The 21,424-nt window shown below is 41.9% G+C and overlaps 1 protein-coding gene across 2 annotated transcripts in view; it reads left to right on the top strand.

Annotated features, from left to right (window-relative positions):
• nkd2b (NKD inhibitor of WNT signaling pathway 2b) overlaps positions 1–21,116 on the top strand; it is a 29,883-nt gene extending 8,767 nt beyond the window's left edge. The window contains exons 4-10 of one of the 2 annotated variants that reach the window (XM_007572659.2): positions 16,511–16,571; positions 16,904–17,031; positions 17,478–17,573; positions 17,725–17,866; positions 18,337–18,394; positions 18,475–18,599; positions 19,766–21,116. In XM_007572659.2, coding sequence (XP_007572721.1) covers positions 16,511–16,571; positions 16,904–17,031; positions 17,478–17,573; positions 17,725–17,866; positions 18,337–18,394; positions 18,475–18,599; positions 19,766–20,379 — 1,224 coding nt within the window. In that variant the 3' untranslated portion in view covers positions 20,380–21,116. Of the gene's footprint in view, positions 1–16,510; positions 16,572–16,903; positions 17,032–17,477; positions 17,574–17,724; positions 17,867–18,336; positions 18,395–18,471; positions 18,600–19,765 lie in introns of both variants that reach the window. The other variant, XM_007572658.2, reaches the window with a different exon arrangement.
• Positions 21,117–21,424: the final 308 nt, after the last annotated feature.

Here is a 21,424-nt window from a genome sequence, read left to right as displayed (position 1 = left end):
GTCACAGCAGCTGTCATGCCATAGAAGAGCTTTGTTCACACAAAGCTGTTAGATTTAATGAAATAAATAGATGTTTTTTTTTTCCCCTCCTGCACTTCAAACCAGAACAGAATTTAATTAGTGGGGTAAAAAATAAAAAAAAGGACCCATACAAGATTTAGAACTGTTACAGCGCCTATCTTCAGACACAGAAAATGAAGCTGTTGCCTTTAGAGATAGCTCATCCCCATCAACGCAGCTTTGAAGTCACTTACTTCTTGTCATTGCTTTCATGATATTTATGAGATGTCTGTTTGCGCACTTCAGAGAGATTCTGTGCAGCTTCACAGGAGCGGATGACAGCGAGTCTTGAAGCACTAACATGTGAATAGCTCAACTTCCAGGCTGGAATCTGTCCCATGCTCTCAGCGACACTTGCGTGCCCCAAATCTGCTTGGTCACTTGCGATGGCAGGTGGCTCTCATCCCCGCTCAACCCGGGTCAGCGTGCCTCTGGCTGTCCGAGGCAACCCCATCACGGGTTAACGCCGGCCTGTGTCTTTGCCTTTTGCTCCCTGCCAAGAGAAAGAAAATACCTGAAGCTGGACTCCAATGCTTTGCGCTGACATTTTTGGCAAAGGCTGCTGGATTCAAGTCTGTGTTTGATCTTGTGCACTCGAAGCCAAGTAAAACACCAGGAGACTTAAAGGTTATTACTTTTTAGTGTGTCAGGTATGTTTCCATATAAACCTCTGTTCTTTTCCAAGTGGACTTTATTTCACAAGCCTTAGAGCTGCTGGGGGAATAGAATGTTTTTTCAGTCATAGTTGGTTGTTTGTTGTGGGATTGTATTGTGCCTTTGTTCAGTGTTAATTTTAACTTCATAATTAGTGGGAATAAATCCTAATATAGGCCAAAGGAACAACAGAGGAAGCTTTTAAATCCACTAAACATGATCAGACGAGACATTGTAGATACGCTGGCCTTTCAAGACGCTGATTTTTAACATTTTTGTGGACTGAAAAAGCCTGAGGTTTTGCTTGTTTGCTCAAAGAGAGCCGGGGATTCCACTTTTACACATGACTGATCCATTGAATTCGGCAAGTGGAAACTTGAGGTTGGGTCAGACGTTGACCAATGCACACATTACAGTATGCAACCAGAAGAAACTGAACCTTTTCATCCCACGGTGGCATCAGAGGGCGGCTTACAGCTACAAGTCAGACTTTAGTATAATTAAACATAATAACAATTTAAACACTCGTTAACATTTCACTCTGTTTTCTGTTTCCTCATTTTATTGTACATTTTAAATTCATAAAAGATTAAATCCACTGTCGCCATAAAGCAAAACAAAAACGTACGCTTTCCCATTTGTGACATCACAACAGGCGTGAGGCAACTAATCAGAGCTCAACTTGAGCAACCAGTTGTATTTTGTATGTTTGTTATTTTTTCTCTTCGTTCATGTTTCTTGTAATGAATTGTCGATGACGAACACGGTGTTCCCCTGATCAGAGATGTATTCAACTCCCACCTCTAGGGGAGGCTGAGGACATGGAGTCTGGATGGACCGTGTCTCTCGCTCTAATGTCTGTCTGCCCTCAGCTGTGGTCGTAAAGTCTGTGGTGCCAGTCCCTGAATCTGTTGGTGGACACCAGCAGTAAGGGATCCCGTTAAGCTGAAGAAGTTGTCCTACTGCACTGACTGGCTTATGGGGCTCCTGAGGCATCTAATAGGTACCGCTGTGGTCTGAGAGGCAAAAACAAGGACCAGGGAGAAATGGTGCACTTTGGACTGGCTGACCGGGGTTGCAGCTGGTTCCTGGCTACTTAGAGGGGAGTCCGGCTGGCAGTTGGAGGATCAGGTGTGCCATCGCGGCCGCAGTTGCACAGTTTCATTGTGGTGAAGAGTTCTGAGCCCATCAAGTGAGACTCTCAATTTAATGGTCAGTCTACATTCCTATCCTCACCGGTGCTCATGAAGTTTGGGTCCTGACCAACAGAACGAGATCCCAGACACAAACAGGGTGGCTCGGCTTTCACTTTGAGATGGAGTGAGGAGCTCGGCCATCTAGGAGGGGCTTGGAGTAGACCCACACTACCTCCTATATCACCTCCCTTGGGACTTTAACTAGGCCCCTCCAAAACCCTCTCATTTTTTAGCACTTAAAAAGGGTGAGGAAGGGATGGGAATACTGCTTTTCAAAGAGCTGTATGCGTTACAGCATATTCCCAGAGATGACATGAAAACAAAGCAGAATTCCCTTTTTTTTTCTTTTTTTTTTAGTGAACATTTTAAAGGAAAGGTGTGAAGTCCTGCTGTGGATATCCATACTTCATTAACCAGTTTTGTTAATGATCAAATCATCAGTGTATATAAGTTTGTGGAAAAAAAAAATACCACAGTGGATATTATTAAAGTATGACACATACTACAGATAACAGCTTCCTGTAGGCTGAAAACAAAAGGTTAGCCGCAGGGTGCCTGTGGAGAGATCCTGTTTTTGTGAGTTTTCTGAGTCAAATCTGTTATACTTTTCTGTTTGTGCAAAGTTTTTGTCTTGTTTTCAACTTCTTCCTCGCATCTGCTGTACTATGCAAGCTTTACACTCATTTACACTCATTCTTACACACTCTTGCAATGTATAGTCAGCATTACCATAAAAGGCTTATTCAAACGGTCTCGTTCTGATTGCAAAGAGAAGCTCAAAAGAATTGGAAATCCTGACAGAAATGTGTTCACAAGTGAAAAGATTTCCCCCAAGATCCATCTTCCAGCTCTCCGTTTTCATATGCAGAATGCCATTTCTTGAGAGATATATCAAACTCAACCAAACCCAGACCCCTGAGGAGTTCGCCTCTCTGTTCTGCTCTGAGCAGATCCTTTCCCTCTTTGGGACCCCAAGCGCCGCACATGTGTAGGTATCGCTGTTACTCAGCTCATAAAACGATACAGTCACATCTGAAAGTGGTTAGCTGCTGAAACACACTGCTAGGTGCTTCAAAGTTTGGACCTCGACTTCTGCAGACAGCGCAGACTGGGACTTCCTCAGGCACAAAACAATTCCCCACAGCTTGGGTACGGCTGCAAATAAAAAGCCTTGCTTTTGTTACACAAACCTGTTCTCTCCATCAAAACCTTCAATGGGTTTCCACTGCGGCGGAAGTGGGTATTTTTTTTGTCATGCATGGTGAGCTGCAGGAAAATTTTAATGATTTAATGATCTGTACTCAGAAGAAAAGAAAATTGTTCTGATAATCTGTGATGATTTCATAGCCCAACACCTTTTGTGTTCTTTCTATATGTGACAGGAAGGGAGGGAGAGGATGAAACGTTCCTGAAAGAGGCCTCTGTTCTCATTTCCTCTCAAAGCAGCCCTCTTTTCTTCCACCCTCCCATTTCTTTCCTGAGCCCCATCCACTTCAAAAAGCTGACCTGGCCCTGTGTGCTGTGTAACATGTTTACCTAAAGGCTCATTTCAAATAAACAGCGCCTCTCCTTGAGATGCCCCCCCTCCCCACCTCACTGGGAGCCTTTCAGAGACACCATATGGTTGCAGGAGATACATCACAATAAGGACCTGGTCTTTTAAAGCTTGCCATTCTATTATCATATTGCAGAGAAGATGACTACTATGGAGAAAAGGCTTAAAATAAACAAAAACCCTGAGCGAGCTTGAAACTTTCTCATAGCGACAGCAAAATTCACTTGTATTGCTGCTCAGCAAGATTTTCCTTTATAACCAGCACCCACTTCTTTGTGTTGATAGGGGCCTGGCTGATCCTATCGCTTCAAAGGTGCCAGTGTATCAGAGTATTTGAACTTTTACCCCCACTGTCACATGCTTTGCTTTGAGAACTCCTGGTGGCACCTGATTATCTCATAACACTGAAAGGTCTTACTGCACATCAGCACTCTCTTCTTTTTTTTTTGATCCCTAAATCTTCTTTCAATAACTTCTTATCAGATGTCAAGGGTCCCCCCAAGTGGAGCGCTCAGAGACTCTCTGAATGGGCTCTGCCAGGCTTTTTTGCTCTGCGCGAGAGATAAGATAGGGTGCAGAAGGAAACCGACGCAAATGTATTGCAACCCGTGTTTAAGCCTGGACTCTTTCCCAGACTTGTAGACTTGGTTTCCATAATTATGGCTGCCAAAGCAACCGTTTTGCTGCTTGCTTTGCTGCAAAAAAAAAAACAAAAAAAAAAACATGAACTGCAACTGGAGGTGGAGGTGGGGCTGGGCTGGGCTGCGGTTCCCTCCGCGCCGTAGCCTTTTGATCCTGCTTGCGCCATGGATGAATTACGTTTCAGAATTTCACACTGGGGAGCAGTGTTTCAGATATGCAGCTAGTCTGTCAGCTTTCCTGAAGTGCTCACATTTGAGCCTCGATCTGAAGAGAACAAGCACGTAGATTTTTCTTTTCTCAGTGACTTTTATTACTTTCTTCAAATTCAGAAGTTTACGTACGCTTTGATAACGATGTCTTTAAGCTCTTTTGGAAAAGCCCAGAAGGTGATTTAATGGCTTTTGTAAGCCTGCAATAGATTAAGTTAAACATTTTGAGTTAAATGGAGGCATATATTTTAAGGCCAAATCTCAAACACTACTTCCTTGTGTGATATCATAGGAAAACATAAAAATCAGCCAGTCAGCCATATGAGGAAGAGAACTGTGGACTTTCACGGGTCTAGTTAATCTTTACGAATCATTTCCTGATGCCACCTTTATATATTCGAACAATTTTACTCAGGACTAAACACCATGAGAGTGTTCCTCCGTCGTAATGTTTAGGAAAGATATGATTCTTTGTCCCAGAGATGAATGTGGAGACACAGATGATGGCTGAAGTTGGTTGAAGATTTCCGTCATCAAACCTGTACCTTTATGTGTTGAAATGTCATTCAGACTGGAAGAAGTCAAAACCCCCAAAAGCATGATTTTTTTTTAGGGACAAAACTGTATTTTTGCAGACATTTCCTATGAAACCAACAGTTAAGTGTTTGGTCATAATGACCAACTTCATATTTGGAGAAGATATCTTGCAAATCTGAAAATCCCATCCCACGTCAGAAGTACTTGGGGAGGCAGCAGCAAATTGTGGGGATATTTAGCTTCTTGAGGGATCGCTGCACTTCCTAAAAACAGATGGAACCAAAAGGAAAGAACACCATGTGGAAATAATGAAGCAACATCTCAAGACATCAGCTAGGAAGTTAAAGCTTGGGTACAAATGGGTCTTCCAGATGGACAATAACCTCTCTTATAATTCTAAATTAGGAACAAAGTGATGTAAGGACAATAAAGTCAATGTTCTGCAGGATCTCAAAGTTCTGATCCTCAGTCCCATAGAACATTTGTGGGCAAAGCAGAAAAGGTGCTTGTGTGAACTAGAAGGCCTGCAAGCCTGGCTCGTCTACGCCAGTTTTGTTAGGAGAAAGGAGGCAAAATTCTAGCAAGCTATTGTCAAAAGGTTGTGGAAGAAAACTTGTAGCATTTCACACAAATTATAAAGTTTAAAAGACAATTATACCAATGACAAAGAAAAAAAAAAAAGAGAAAACTTCTGAATTTGCAAAAAAAAAAAAATCTATAAAATGGCCTTTCTCATTAACATATTAGCAAGGTACAAATAAGTTTTCACTGAACACAATGTCACAATGGTGTCTTTTTGAATGAAAAGTTTTAGAACAAAAATCACGTGTAGTGTTGCACCTGTAAAGTAAATGTAATGTTTTGCATTATAAACATTTAAAGATTTTTCACTTGCCACAATTTCTGAAGTAATTTATCGCATCCACGGCTTCACACTCATGTCCTCACTTCTTTTGTGAATATTGTAAGGCTTCAAGTAGTTACATGCATTTTACCCTCCATCTCATCTGTTCCTCTTCAGCTTTTAACTCTGTCCCCCTTTCATGGGAGGTTGCACATAAAACACCGTAGCATGCTCCATCTTACATATCCTGGCTGCCTTCGCATTAGTTAAAAAAAACGTGAAGTCTCCTCTGCTTCCTGAGCACAGCGGGGGTGTATTTTTAGGAATCCTCAGGAAAACACTTGGTGTTGACCCTGTGATGACCTGCTGTCCAGTTCCAGGCGTGTGAGGAACTTCACAGCCTGGAATTAAGCCTGTTCTTCCAGTGTTAGGAATTCTCGTGGTCTCCGAGACTGACAACGCCTGTTGGCTGGAGGAGACAGAAGTACCTGACTTGTCAGGGAGAGTTACACAACAGCAAAGAGAGAAAGGAGATTAAAGGTATGCAGACGCTTTGAACAGGCAGACACAGCTTTTTTTTCCCTCTTTATGCCAGAGTCTAGATATTCAGTGTCAAAAACTATGCCACAGTCTAGGAAGCCAAGACATTTTTACCCCGAACAGGATGGCCACAAGCCTCAAATTCTTCGTAATATAGAGGAGCAGTACCATTTATGCAAACAAGCGGTGTCTGGGGACCTGAGGTTTTGGCAGACATTGCTGGTCATAGTTAGGCTATAGCAGATGAGTTATTAGAGGCTCTGCTTCCTTTATGTGCTGCATCCTACTGAACTGCACTGTGTATTTTGGCTTCTTCTGTTCTGCAGCCCTGAATCTCGTTAAGGGTTCGATTCAATAATAGTACACTATAAGAGTCATTCATCTCTGTTTCTCCAACATAACTCTTAGACGAATGTGTTGAGAGTTCATGCTACATTGGTGGCTCATTGGTTTTGGCTCTATAAGCTCCCCTTTTTGTGGTTACTTATATGCATCTGCACTTCCGCAGGTTGGCCATCCATAGGGAGCAGTAACTGGTGGAATGGAGAGTTGTGGTTTTAAACCTGAATATGTCCCTCTCTTGTTTTAAAACATGCTGGGGAAATCAGTCTGAGATCTTTCAGTAACATGGGTATGTTTCAAAGTGAGGAGACTAAAGCTTATGGTAACACTTTATTTGAAGGGGTGTGCATAAGACTGACGTGACACTGTCATCAACATGACATAACATCTGTTATGAACACGAAGGAGTCTTCATGAATGTTCATGACTGTTGTCATGAATTGTCATTCGGTAAATGACACTTTTAATGCAAAGTTGTAGTAAAAGTTGCACTGAAAGTCCATTAAAAGCTTCAGTTTTGCACTAAAAGTGTCATTATTTACCGAATGACCCTTCATGACAACAGTCATAGACATCCATGTAGACTCTTTTCATGTTCATAACAGCTGGTATGTCATGTTTATGATGGTGTTATGCCAGACTTATGCACACTCCTTCAAATAAAGTGTTACCAAACTCACTCACACACACAGGCAGATGACACCGTTTTAGCAACCCAACATATGAGTGAGTGCTAAACAATAATCAATTATTCATGTTGGCCAAATAATGAATCGAAATTCAACTTATAACCTCATGAATTTTCAATCATGTTTCAGTCACATTTCACCACATGTGACTGAAACGGTCAGTGTGTCAGTCACATGTGACAAATTGGTATGTTGGTATGTTTTCTTGGAAGGGAAATACCAAGTTGTTAGGCAGTTCTTATCCCAGTGTTTTTTGTTTTGTTTTGTTTTTTTGCAATGATGCAACAAAAGCTCATGTATTTTTAAAATTACAAACCATTCCTAAGCCCCTAACAACAGCCATAGTTGTGGTTTGTTAGTTAGCTGAACAAACACAAAAAGCAAACTGGGATTGTTTGCATCCGCACATCTTAGAGTGATTTTGAGGTTTTGTTGATATTGTTGCCTTAAGACGACTTCATGTATTTAGGCATTTTTTGCACTTAAACAGTTTATAGTGTCATAACATTCGATGAGGCTGTCTCAATCCAGACATTTATTCCAGGAGTAGAACCTACAGCTCCAAACAGATCCTGAGTCTGTGAGCAGAGCTAAAAAAAAAAAAAAAGCATTTTATTGAAACATTTATAACAATGGATGTCTCTTTTTAGTTTTGTAAAATCACAATCTGATGATTCTCTCTCCATCTGAATAACATCTCAAGAGTTCATGTCCACTTGATGGTTTTTTTAGATTCCCTGAACGTCTGCTAAGAGGGACACCTCTGCACTAAACACTTTAAACATTCTAACCATGCTTTCGTTGAGGGGATAACATTACAACAAAGCTCACAAGTTGATTTTGTAATATACCCAATTTTATATTTTGAATTAACAAGATGCATAAATAGCTGGGCTGCTAGGTGTTGCAGTCATTTGCTCTGTTGAAGGTTCCTTGCCATGGCCTTTCGACATGGAGCTAGTATTTTCTCCCTGTGAATGTGTGAATTATCTCTGGATACTCCGGCATTCTCCCATAGTTGAAATATGCATGTTAGCTTAAGTGGACTCCCTAAATAGCCCTTACATGAATGTGCATATGGTTGTTTTGTTAGGGACGATGGTGGCGACGGTGGGAGTTCTGACACTTGACGCACCTTGCCTGCTGGGTAGTAATCAAAGGGCCTGGTGATGCCAGCCTGGTGGCAGCCTCACCTCTATCAGTGTACCCCAGAGCAGCTATGGCTACAACCAGTAGCTTGCCATCATCAGTGTATATGAATGACTAAAAGTAGTTAGTCTATTACTATTGAATGTTATTAATAGAGAATAACATGCACAGCCCTTGTAATACCAAAATATTAGTGAGGAAATGTCTATGCCTTCACAACATTTCCATAAATACCCAGGATTTCTAGGTCAGAGAGGAAACTAACCACTTGTTACAAATAAAAGAGTAAAAAAAAAAAATCTCAAAAGAACATTATTGAAAACAGATTCTCTATTAAACTTTCTCTAACATATACAAAAGAGCAGCCTCACTTGACCCTGTCATTTAGTATTACGCGGGTACCTGGGTTAAAATGGCACCGCTTATAAATTCTAAGACTTGTCGCCACTCTTCCACGCTGACGTGCAGCTGTCCTTCCCCAACATGGTTTGTTTACATTTCTCAGTCACCCACAGGAGCTGTGTAACGCCTCTAGCTCCCTCCAACCTCCGACCGCGGGGCCTCGCCCCTATGATCCGCCACGGCTGCTTTTCAAAGCTCTGACTCGAATCTCTCGCAGCCCAACAAAATGAGTGGTGAAAACTGTGGTGTCAGGGCTTATCTCACAGGTGAGAACAATTACAACTGACATCGCGATGCTCGACGGGCAGCTGGAAACCCGATACTGACGACAGCCGAGAGAAAAAAGCGGTCTAACGGGTGAGAGCGACGCGTTGAAATGGTTTATACGTTATGGAAGTAGACAAAGCAGTGTTTATCAAGCCTGTTGACCGTGACAGTTCAAACTGTTGGTTTATGCTAAACCTCTGCCAACGTGGGATCTGATCTCTTTCATTTCTCAGACGGATGTGTGCGGAAAGTAACTACTTTTGGACCGTAACAGGATTGGGTTATAGCCACCTCACCCACAGCCTGGCAACCTGGCATCCCCTATGTTGTTTAAAGGGCCTGTGGAATGTGGAACAAATCCCCTCAGCTTTATCGGCCCGGCCGCACTCCCCATTGGCTGCCACTGAGAGCCGGGAGGCTCACAGAATTTCACGTGGAGGCCAGAAACAGAGGGACATCCTTTTTGGGTCCCAATGCGGGCTTCGATATGCCATCAGCTTGTGCCACTCACCTCTTTTCTTGCTGTCAGGTTGTGAGTGCGCTCACGGTTGGTTGGGCATGCATCTTTTGTTTGGTTTTGATGAATCCCTGTTGTGCGGTGCTGTAAAAGAGTTTTATCGCAGAAAAAATAAATAAATGTATAAATGTGTGTAGAGTATTTGCATTGTTAAAACATTTTTTTTTTCATTTAAATGACAAAGATAAGCATTTTTCAAAAGATGATTTCATTTATTGAAAGACAAAATATATTCAAACCAACCTGAACCTATTTGGAACTACTATTGCCCCCCTTGTTGAATTATCAATTAACTCTAAATAGCCACTGTTTTTTGTTCACTTTCACTAGCCACTCCCATACCCGATTAATACCAGATTTGAAGAATGAAGAAATCACCTAAAAAGAACCTGTCTGAAGACATTAATATTTCAAAAATAACACGTCTTGTTGCAAAAGCAGATGAGGAACTAAGTAATTGACACATATCGGTCTAGAAAGGGACATTTCTGTGGCTTAGGGTCTCCACCAAACCACAGTAAGAGCCAATCACATTCCAGAGAGCATGGCCTACTGAAATTATACCAAGAGTGGATTAACAAGTCTTCCAGAAGGTTGACATTAAAATCAGTGATTCAGATTCAACAATAAAGAAAGAGCCTTGGCAAAAATGACATCCATGGAAGAGCTCCAACTTGAAAACTGGCCAATAAAACAAAACAAAACAAAAAAAAAACCCACAAAGGCCAATCTCACATTGCCAAAAAAAAAGAACACCTTGATTATCCCTAAAATGTTGGGAAAATATTATGGGAACTGGTGAAGCAAGACAAAACTCAAGTTTTTTTTAAGGTGCACATCATATTACATCTGATGTGAAGCTGAAACAGCACTTCAGTACAAGAACATCACAGATGGCGGAGGGTGCTTTGGCGCTTCCAGATCTGGATGACTTACTCTAATCAGTGGAAGCATGACTTCTGCTCGAAATTGGAAAGTTCTGAAAAAACAAACAAACAAAAAAAAAACCTTCCAGCCATCACTGTGTAAAGCTAAAGGTCACTTGGGTTATGCATGAGCCAAAGCAGACCAGCACGTTCACCCCTGAAGGGCTTACAAAGAAAAAAAATGAAAGTCTTGAAGTGGCCTTGTCAAAGTCGATGCTTAAATCCAACTGAGATGGCACAGTCTGACCTTAAACAGGTCCTTTATGCTCCAAATGCCCTCCGCTGTGGTTCAATTAAAACAACTTAGGAAAGAAGTGAGCCAAAAGACCTCCACAGCGATGTCAAACACTCACTGCTAGCTATCACACAAAACACTTGGTGGCAGTTGTTGCCACCAAATGTGCAACAACCATCCAATCTCATCCATTTCCAAAAATAATGCATATTTAGCAGATTTGTTTGTTGCTGTAGCATTAGCATTCAGTAAGCTGGAACATACCTGAGTTATTTCAATATAATTTAGCCTCTGAAGTGACGTTAATAAATCTGTCAGTCTTTTGTACGAGTACTTCATAAAATGCATCAAAGATTTAGGTGTATTCTCAGTGAAGCCATTTTTTTTAAAATTAATACAGCAAAGGCAGCCACGGCTTCCTTTTTATATCAGTTGATGAAATATGTGAGTGATCTTTCATGCTGCCATCGCTTCATACATTTGCCTCATCTAGACTGGTGAGTTTTGTGGAGTCATTGGTATGAAGGGCATGATTCCTACGGTAGCTGAATGTGAGACATCTGAGGGCACGGTGCTATGCTCCATTACATCAGGCTCCTATCAAAGCTCATTTTAATGAAGGCAGGCTGATTACAGCAGTGGTGACAGATGCAAGGCTGTCAGCCAGTGATGCTAATCTTTGTTTAGGGCTTTCGGGAGGTCACAATCAAAGTGGAAGAAAGATCAGTGACGGGACAAAGAGTGAAGAGGAGGCTCACTCCTCCCCTGACTGAAGGGGAGCGGCTGACTTTTAGCGGCGTGCACGCTGCTCTTACATAGACAGGCAAGCATGTTCGTCTCTCACCACAGCTGTTGTTATAGTAGGACTGTAGAGGCTTCGTTTTAGTGATTCATGTTCTGCCAAGGGAGAGGTTCTGCCTCCTGTTTGACCTTAGAGAGCTTCCTGAAAGAGTCCCGAAAAGGCGGCCATGTCTGGGCAGCATCTGCTGCGTGACACAGACGGCCTTCTGGAGTGACCTCCTGTCCACAGGTATAAAAGGTCAGATACACATCCGATTGAATTTTATTTGTCCAATCTGAAACTCCAATTTATGTAGTTTTTTTTTATTTTAAAAATCAAAATGTGAGCAAGCCACCTGTTTAAACAAATGGAGGACATTTCGGATTGTTTATATATAAAAGCTAGGCATGTTGGCTACTTGTTAGTTTAATGTTTTAACCGTTCAGGTAAGCTAGATCCATCTTGTTTTTTTTTTTTTTTAACTTGAGTTGCAGAGGTTTGCTGACTCTATGCTTATTTCCTGTAGAATAGAACCTGCTGTACCGTATCATACCCAGAGGTTTTCAGACTCAATGTGTTCCAAGACAAACGGGTTAAAAACTCAAAAAGATGAAACCATTTTAAAATATTTTCAGCCTTCCTGTTGTCTGCTGAAGTCCAACTCTCTTTGTAACGGAACTGCGTTGCTTCTGTGTAAACTCAGTCTTTCATCTCATTAGAACAAACCTGGTAACATAATGAATAAATCCCTGATGTGATGGACATGACTTGGTAATAGATGCATATATGTAAATTTGTGCTTTTTGTGACTTTATTGTCAAACAACTCAGTGTTAAAAAAAACAAGTCACATTGTGGAATCTTTACATTAAAGTTACAAAATAGAAAGATTAAAAATCTTGACCGAGCATTCACCGTTCAAGCTGAAAACCAGCCAGTACCACACACCACAGTATTACATGTTATGCTAATATTTTAAAATTTGGAATACTAATACTGTAAATGACCAGGTACATTCAGTTCTTGCTGTTTCCAGAGATCATCTGAAAATCCCAAGCATCTTTGTCCACAAAAAGTAAGGAACTTTTAAGCCAAAAATATGAAAACTACACCACAGACGGACAGAGATAGAAAAATGACAGAGAGGATGGGGTTTTGGTTGTAACGTAAGCAGTTTGTACTTTAGCTCTCTTGCTGGGGAAGAGGCAGAAGTTGCCACGAGTTGTTCGTCTACTCTTCTTGCTTCAGAGCCCAAAATATTTTAGGCAATGGCCCCTTCCCCCTCCATCCACCCATCATCTCCTTCTCGTTTGCTCTGCCTCTTTCCAGCAGAACCGCTCACATCTGGTTTTGAGTCGAGGCCAGGTTGGTTTCAGCTGGAACGGAGGGCTTTCATTTCTCAATGGCCCCCTTCCCTCTCCAGTTTCAATCTCAGGAATGCACAAGAAAATGACGCTTGTTTACGAACGGGTTTTCCTTTCTTTGTAGTAATAACATTTGAGGTTCTGATTTTTCTTCACAAGGAACGCCACAATAATTTCCAGTTAATATTGGGGTTGAGAAGGAATGCTGGTCTGCTGGCTGGTGGTCTTGAAGCCTTTTCCGGTGGCGCCCTCTGAAATGTAAGAAAACTCCCACTAATAGCTTCTTAGCATTTACCTCCCAATGCTCCCTTTAACATCAAATGCAACAGGGAGCTTAGATTGTTGACCTGGTTTTCCTAGAAAAATAAAATCGTGCCGATATATTTTGACAAAATAAATGAAGAGCAACCTTTACCCATGCTCAAAACCAAGCAGGGGGAAAAAAAGACACCACAAAATTCAAAACACCACACAGAAGAAGGTCGGATCCTGTTTTCGTGTCTTTCCAGCATGTGTTTGTACTTCGACACGCGTTAAGACATCCGATCGAGCTGCCATATTTCCTTACCCGAGGGAAGAGGAGCTGTGTAAACAATATTAATGTTAGCCTTCGCTGTTTTTAAAAGCACAATTTTCAAGTTGCATCATAAGGTCTGGAGCGTGGCCCTAAAGAAGTGTGTGCACTTATTTTTAGGGGGTGGACCAGAGGGGGAGATGTGAGAACAAAGATGTGCAGTGTTTTCCAGAGGGAGGATGGGTGGTAGGCAGGGAAGGGGGTGGCGGAGGAGAGCTGGGAGGACAGACTGCTGGGGGATGTCTGATGTCACCTGGTAGGGAGCTATGAAAGCTTCCCCTGGTTACCCTATCCCACATAAAAGTCTGGCAGAAGACTGAGGCTTTAGGGAAGCTTGCAGAACGGCGGCATTAAACAGGAACAAACATCACTCACCTTTCTTTCTCTCTCTTATGTCGAGGCGTCGGAGAGGCAGATTGTTGACACAGAATGCTGTCACTGCATATTTCCAATGCTTAAAAAAAACATAAGACAATGGGGATCCAATACCTAATGCTTTTCTTGAAGTATCTCCCTTAACATGTGCAGATTTAAAATGTTTCTTTCACATCACTGTTAGCAATGATTTTAACCATACACATCTGTTAAGAAAAGAAAAAAAAAAACCCAACATAAAACAACCCTTTTGTTGTAGGAGAGAGATTTGCGTCCTAAAGAGTCGGTTGTGATCTGATAGTGAAAAAAATGAAAGCTGCTCAATGCCAGAAAGCAGTTAATTGCACATGTGGAGGGCAGATTTGATCCCGACACCGTGGGCGATGTGGAGGGAGATGTGTTTAGATGGTGAGCTGCAGACTGCGGTTAGGTACAGGCTGCTTTCTCATTAGCTCCACCAATGGATGTAATGAGCACAGAGGTGGGGCTGGTGCTATTGGTATGGGGACAACATGTGTTTGAAACAAACCCTGTCGGCCCCCTTAAAATAGTGTGTGGCGAGCAAAGACAACTTCTGCATCTCCTACTTTTGCAGAGAATCCCTCCATCTTTAATGCAGCAATTTAATGAAAACCAAATAAAAGTTGATGAATAATCCTTCATTTTCTGTTGGATTCAAAATCACTGCCTATGTCAAAACACCTACAGCATGTTTTCACCCCTCATTTATATGTTATGATCTGTAAAAGAAAGAAAAAAAAATCTGTGTCAGTTAAAATCTAAATCATCAGCTCAGATATCAAAGAATGGCAGACATGACGATTATTTGGCCAGAAAAACGCATGATCGGTCCACCTCTGGAAGCTCATGTCTTTAATTCAGCTGTGAACAGTTTGCTCTGCCATCTTATGGGAAATGAGGAAGGGAGGAATCAATGGCTGTTTTTGATGTTCCTCCGAGTCCTTACATACTGGCCTTCATTAGGGGGGACTGCAGGATAAAAGGGAGGGGATAAAAGCTTCCAGATCAGAAGGAAAACAACAACTTGTCTGAGGAAACCACAAAAGAAGGATGCTGTGAGTTTTGTGTATATAAATACACGTTTTCTTTCATTTTGTTTCAAGAATGTGTGCTTTATGATTTTGGGTTTTCTTGTTTATGACAGAAAACAACAACAACAACAACAACAACAAAAAAAAAACCAGTTTCCATTTCTCCCAGGCTTTCCACCGAGCGCCATACGTCTGAAAACGCCAACAGATTGGTCCCGTCTCCTAACTAGCATCCTCCTCTGCCCTTCTCTTATCAGCCTTGCTCCTTTCTCGACTTTGTTCCTCTGAACTTCCCTTCCCTCCTTCCCCTATCTCCTTCCTCCTTCCTCGTCTCCCAGGGGTGCTTGGTGGCCATCCGGGCCTTGACCTCCGAGACTTATCAGGCTGCCTCCCATTTAGCTGCGAAGGTCACGACCAGATTACGTCCTGACGTGTCGTCCTCTGAAGTCCACAGTAATCAGTCTTTGAGACTCTTAAGCAGAACCACAACAGGCCCTGGCGCTGTGATTACTCTGAGAGGCAGAGGGGGTAAACGGGGAGGGGGCTCGCTCACCTAAACGCATGCAGATGTTCGTGCTCTCATGAACCTCGGCTCCGTCAAAAGGTACACGGAGTTCTTTTGTTTTCGAACGCCCTGTCTGTTTTTTATTTGTCTCAATTCAGTGGGCCTCCTTGATTCAATCTGGTGCGATTTTATTTCAAAGCCCGCTGAGCAGCTTAGAGGAACAGGGAATGACGTAAATAAGTTGAATCATTTGTTGTTTAAATATTTGTGGTTTAGGGCCTGTGCTGCACTTAATTTTCATTGTTTCCACAATGCACTTGTAATTAAAAAAAGCCTGAGCGTGTGTGTGCTGCTCCCTCTGCGCGCTTATGCATTCGCACATGTGTGGAATGCTTTGCGGTCCAGTTTTATGCGAGATGCGAATTATTCACAAATGGAAGAAGACCAGCTTTTCTTTCCATCCCTCTCTTCTTTCTGTACTGGTGTAATTAGTCAGTTTCATCCTATCTGCAAGAAAATTTCCATCTGGCATTCAGCAAAAATGCCGCCCAGACCTCATTCTGTGGCTTGTTGCTCATAAGCCAAACTTTTCAGAGTTGAGCTGCTTAAAAAAAAAAAAAAAAAAAAGCACTACAACAGAACTTTTTTTCCTAAACTCTGGGTTCCCATCAAACACATCTCAGTGGGTCTCTCATGTCAAACAGGATGAGAATAAACAGGTTGGCTGAGAAAGCGAGAGAGAGGGAGGGAGGGAGAGGGAGAGGATGCTCAGATGATGAAGTGCATCACAAGCTTTTTGATGGATGTGAGGGATCCATTTGAAGGGCTCGGAGGAATCTTGAAAGCTTGGCTGTGGCCGCGCTCGCTGCGTCCCAGACAGTGAAACACAATAAGCGTGCAGATGTTCAAAGTGTTTGGCCGCGCTGGAGCCTGGAGCCCTCTGCAGCTCATCTGAGTAGGAAATGCTTTAGCTGGAACTGTTTGTTTTCTCTGTGTCTGTGGTCTGAACTGCAGATTCGCTTACATCTCTAACCCCCTCTCTCCTTCCCCTCTCTACCATCCTCTGTGTCTTTCTCTCCTCTTTTCTCTTTCCCAGGAGTTTCCGAACGCTGAGCTGAAGGAAGGACAATTCACAGACCAACACTGTCCCCTTGAGGGTAGGCGAAGAAGACAGTTAGCCTGTCAGATGTTTTATGACAGATTGTACCATTTTTTTTTTTTGTTGGCTTGTCCCACATAGTTGAACAAAAATTGTAAAGTTGTGTTTTAATCCTAAACTGCTCACTTTGAGACGAGCACACAATGCCTCATGGACTGCAAAAAGCACACTTAAAAAGAAATCTTACCAATAAAAGTAGATAGGCATCACAGACATTATAGCTAGTCAGTCATAGCAATTAGATTGATATTGTGAGAGTCAAAGATTGTCTTGCAGAGAACAAAAGGTTGTCTCTGACTCTTATTTATTGCTTTTCTTTTGCATCGACAGTGATTCTTCCCCAGGAGAAGGCTGAGGGTTGTGAAAGCTACCTGCAGTACCTGCACTCAGAGGACGGAGAGAAGGAACCTCTCAGAGACGCCACCAAAACATCCGGGAAGAAACGCATTAGCGTCAATGTAAGAGTTAATGTGATCTGGCAGCATTTTTGCCTTGTTTGATATAATTTTTGGATCACAATCACACACTGTTTCTCATCCCAGTAAGTGAGATTGCAGCTGAAAAAAAACTAAGAATTGCTCTGCATTTTTCCGTAATTAAAATTTGGTGATTATGTGTCTCTGTTCTGGTCTTTTTAAAATGTGAATGCATAAGAAAGCTTCTATCTCGATTTTGCAGAGTTAGCCAATCTTTCTTATTCTGCAATGCACGTTTACTGAAAACCAGAACAAGCTGTACTTTGCTGCCCCCTGCTGTTTTAAATGCGGATGTGTCTTGCCGTTGGCATGCCTTTGGAGCATAATCACAGTGATGAGGAGGAGGATAAAGAGCTACACTGAACTGTCTGAGTGTTTGTGTGTATGAAAGAGGGACAAATGTTTTTTTTTATTTTATTTTTTTTCAGGATGTGGAGTGTGATGTCTCTTTGGAAGATGACAACCGTCAGGAGTGGATCTTCACTCTTTACGACTTTGACAACAGTGGGAAAGTCACCAAAGAAGTATGTGGGCTGGTTTTGCCTCTGGCTGCTGAGCTGTTGTTTTTGTAATGTTTCCAAAACTTCCCGTCTAACATTTATTCAGACGCATCTTTTTAGTAGTTTTTTTTTTATTTTAATCAAATTTGCAAACTATGTATTTTGATCTCTAAAGGACATGTCGAGTTTGATGCACACCATCTACGATGTGGTGGATGCCTCTGTGAATCACTCCTGTCATAACAAAAGCAAGACTCTGCGCGTGAAGCTGACCGTTACCCCGGAGCCGAGGAGCCACAGACGAGACACGGGAGCAGGTGACTGAAAAATGAACCAACCACTCAGGTTTCCTACTCGGTCTTAAAAAGAGACTGAAAAAAATCTGAAAATTGATTTTGTTGTTATTTTTGTTTGTGTTTTATTCCTTACTCCATTATTGGAATAATTAATTCTAAAAAATAAAATTAAATAAAAAAAAATGAAAGTATGTTTTTCATTAATTTATATTAATATGAAATCATTTATGTTTGATTTGTAATTAAATTTTCAAATTTTGCCAAATTGGTTTTGGGTTATATACAGATTTATTGAGAAATCAAACAGTGGCATTTCACATGTTTTTTTTTTTTTTAGCTCCTAAACCCTCTTAAATGTATTTATACTCCCTTTTTTTAGTTTAGAAGAAGTAGATTGACATGCATTGAGACTAAATCATAACATACAACAGGTTTATCAGCTTTCAAAGAGCATGTTCATTCAGTCATTAACTTCAACTGTTCTTTTTCAGAGCGCTGTCACCACGATGAGAACCGGTCAGCTGACAAGCGTCTCTCCTCGTACCTCAGGTTAGTCTGTTTGAAACCTTTCTGATGAAAAATGTGTTCAAGCCACACATATGACTTTTCATTTTACTCTCCTGCAGTAGCAAGGGACAGAGCAGTGAGCCTCCGGCCGCCGAGGGTCAGCATTACTGCGTGGACGAGAACACAGAGAGGAGGAACCACTACCTGGACCTGGCTGGTATTGAGAACTACACTTCCAGATTTGAAGGTCGGTTCAGTTCGACTTTATTTAACCATTTTTATTTCAGCATACACGTATTATCACCACACATTCAAACTAAGATTTAACTAAATCAGGAATAACTTAAATACTTTGGCTATAAAAGATGGAAGAACACTGTGAGCTTTATTCATAATTAAAACATTTGACATATTTTCCATTTTATTTAGTCAATACGAGGACTCAAGTTACATTTATAACTTCTAAAAAACTTCAAATGCTTTTTCTTCTGAAACGCTCGTCTGTTGCCATCATTTTCCTCAGATACCAAATTCATAAATATTTATTTATTCTTGTAAATAAAATATTTAAAAAGATCTCTTACTACACATTTTTCATTCTAATTTTTCAAGTAAAAATAATCGAGTAGTTTCATTTCAGTGAGTTTCAAAGCCTGCATTTTGTTGTGATGGTGATCACTTAAACTTGTGTGAAAATTATAAATGTATGCTCTCATCTCTGAATATAATGAAAATATCAATCTGAATCTCACCTTTTTAAATAACATGGTGATAGCTTTAAGTCAGCAAAGTCTTGCATGGGGAGCAAAAATAACTTTTGATATTGGAATTGCAGTTATATCCCAGGATGTATACCTGAGGAAAAAATATGTGAAACATTCCTCCACTAACTTGTTCAAATGCTTCAGCGTGGCAGAGTAAAAACAAGCAGTCAGGGTCACTGGAGCTCTCCAGCTGCTGTCAATCTGTGCCACAGCTACAGTTGCTGCAGTTACCGACATGCATCTGCATGGTAGTGTTCACTGTGGGGCGGCATAGCTAAAGAAATAACAAGAGGGTAAAAGTTCACCAAGTGCAAGCTGTAAACTTCAACTATTCCTACAGTCTGGCATCATGGTTTCCAAGTTCAGTTTCAGGTTGGATTTTGAGTCGGCCATAAACTTTCTTTGGGTCTGTATCATCTCAGAAGCTACAGGTTTCCAGACTGTGTCTCAGTCCCCCTTTTCACATTGACTTGGATTGATACAGTCAATGTGATAGGTTTGATGTTTTGTCTTCAAGGGGAAATGTGTCCAGGCTTCTTTTTGTTAGCTTCACTGCAACATTTCAATTGTTTATTTCAGTTTTACTGCGAAAAATATCCAGTTACCTTCATTGAAATATACCACTGCTTTTTTCTATGCTGTCTTTCAGGAACGAACCCAGACTGTCCCGCTCAGGAGACTCAAGTTCGTAGCTCGCAAAGCCAGAGTCGCTCTCGCTCCCACGAGCCAGAAGCCCAAGTTGTTCACCACCGACGCTCGCAGGTCATCGGTGAAAGCTACAACCCTGCAGAGCCCCGAGCCAAAGGTGCTCAGTTCCTCAAATCCCCTAAAGGAGCCTACAAGGGAAGTGGAGGTAATAACGGAGGTGGCAAATCCAACAAATGCCACGGTTACCACCCTCCCATCCAAACGATGCTGCACGGTGGCAACGCCGCAGGCCACGGGGGTCAGGATGTGTACCACCTGCCACACCAAGCTCCACCCTCAGCCCACCACCAGCACCCTCTGCAGCACAGTCACAGCAAACGGCTGAAGGCCAGAGCTCGCGATTCCATGTCACCGACCAAAACCCCCCTGACTCCGCAGCCCCACCACCAACAGCAGCCCGCCATGCCGTCCATGCTGCCCGGCATGGAGAGGGAGCAGGCATCCGGTCCCCCCGGGAGCCCGGGGATTGTTGTTCCTGTGGTGCAGCGCCACGAGCATCACCATCACCATGAACACCACCACCACCACCACTACCACCACTACCACCAGACATGACAGCTTTACGTATAAATACATACGAGTGACTGGAACCATTACAGGACCAAACCACGCTATTCTGAAGGACTAATCCAGTGGAAGCACTCTCCATCCTGGATCTTCAAAGCTTCCTGCAAACTCTACAGATATACTAAGAAACACTGTACTGAGCTGCCAAGTACACTGATGGTAAATGGTGTCTGCTTAGCAGGACCTCGGCATGTAATAAGAGAGAAATGGCGCAGTTTTTCCAGTATTTTCTCCCGGTGTTGTACTTGAAAGACTGCTCTCCTTACACATATATTTTTTAAGGGGTTCAGTAAAGAAGAAATCAAATCAGACGACTTCTGTTGTTGTCACTCAGTCTCTTCAATCAAAGTCCTATAAAGCTACAGTATGTGTCCAAATAGTTGTTGTTCCGTGTGAGACTTTTTCACAAATGCAGATCTCAGGTGTAAAGGTGCTGCTGCTCGCGAGCTTTCCAGAGAGGCCCCGCTTTCCTGGGACCGGTGCTGTGGGGCCAGGAGGCTTCCTGTTTGTGTGTGCGAGGGAGGGAGGAGAGGGGAGAGGGAATATGAAATCACCACTGCCAGTTTTAATGCAAAAATATCTTCCTATATGTATTAAAAAATCTATATATGTAAACACATTTTACTGTATAATAATTATGCTCTATATGCATATTTCATCCTGGATCTAATTATGCATATATGTATTTTGTATTTTATATATTTTAATAAACATTATATAGTTCATTTATACAAATGCAGAGAGGTCTTTCTTTCTTTTTCTTTTTTTCCAGGCATGTGTGCGATTTATTTATTACCATGCATGATTCCATTGATCCATTGGTGATGCACTGTAAAGTCTCAGTGTGCCTCTGTCCTCTGCAGTCCAATTCTAGCCATTCCTGCAAATTATCAGTGTGTCTTCGGTTGACATTTTCTTGCAGAAAAGTGTCCTTTTTGCTGCCCCTTGTTGACACAAAGCTGTTACCTAAAAGCAGCTTTGCCACATTGTGTGGCTTGAAACACTCACACCTACTTGCTGCCATATCAGCAAG

This window comes from Poecilia formosa, unplaced genomic scaffold, assembly GCF_000485575.1.
Source record: "Poecilia formosa unplaced genomic scaffold, Poecilia_formosa-5.1.2 Scaffold306, whole genome shotgun sequence".
Lineage (NCBI taxonomy): Eukaryota > Metazoa > Chordata > Actinopteri > Cyprinodontiformes > Poeciliidae > Poecilia > Poecilia formosa.
This window is presented reverse-complemented; position numbering and strand designations above follow the sequence as displayed.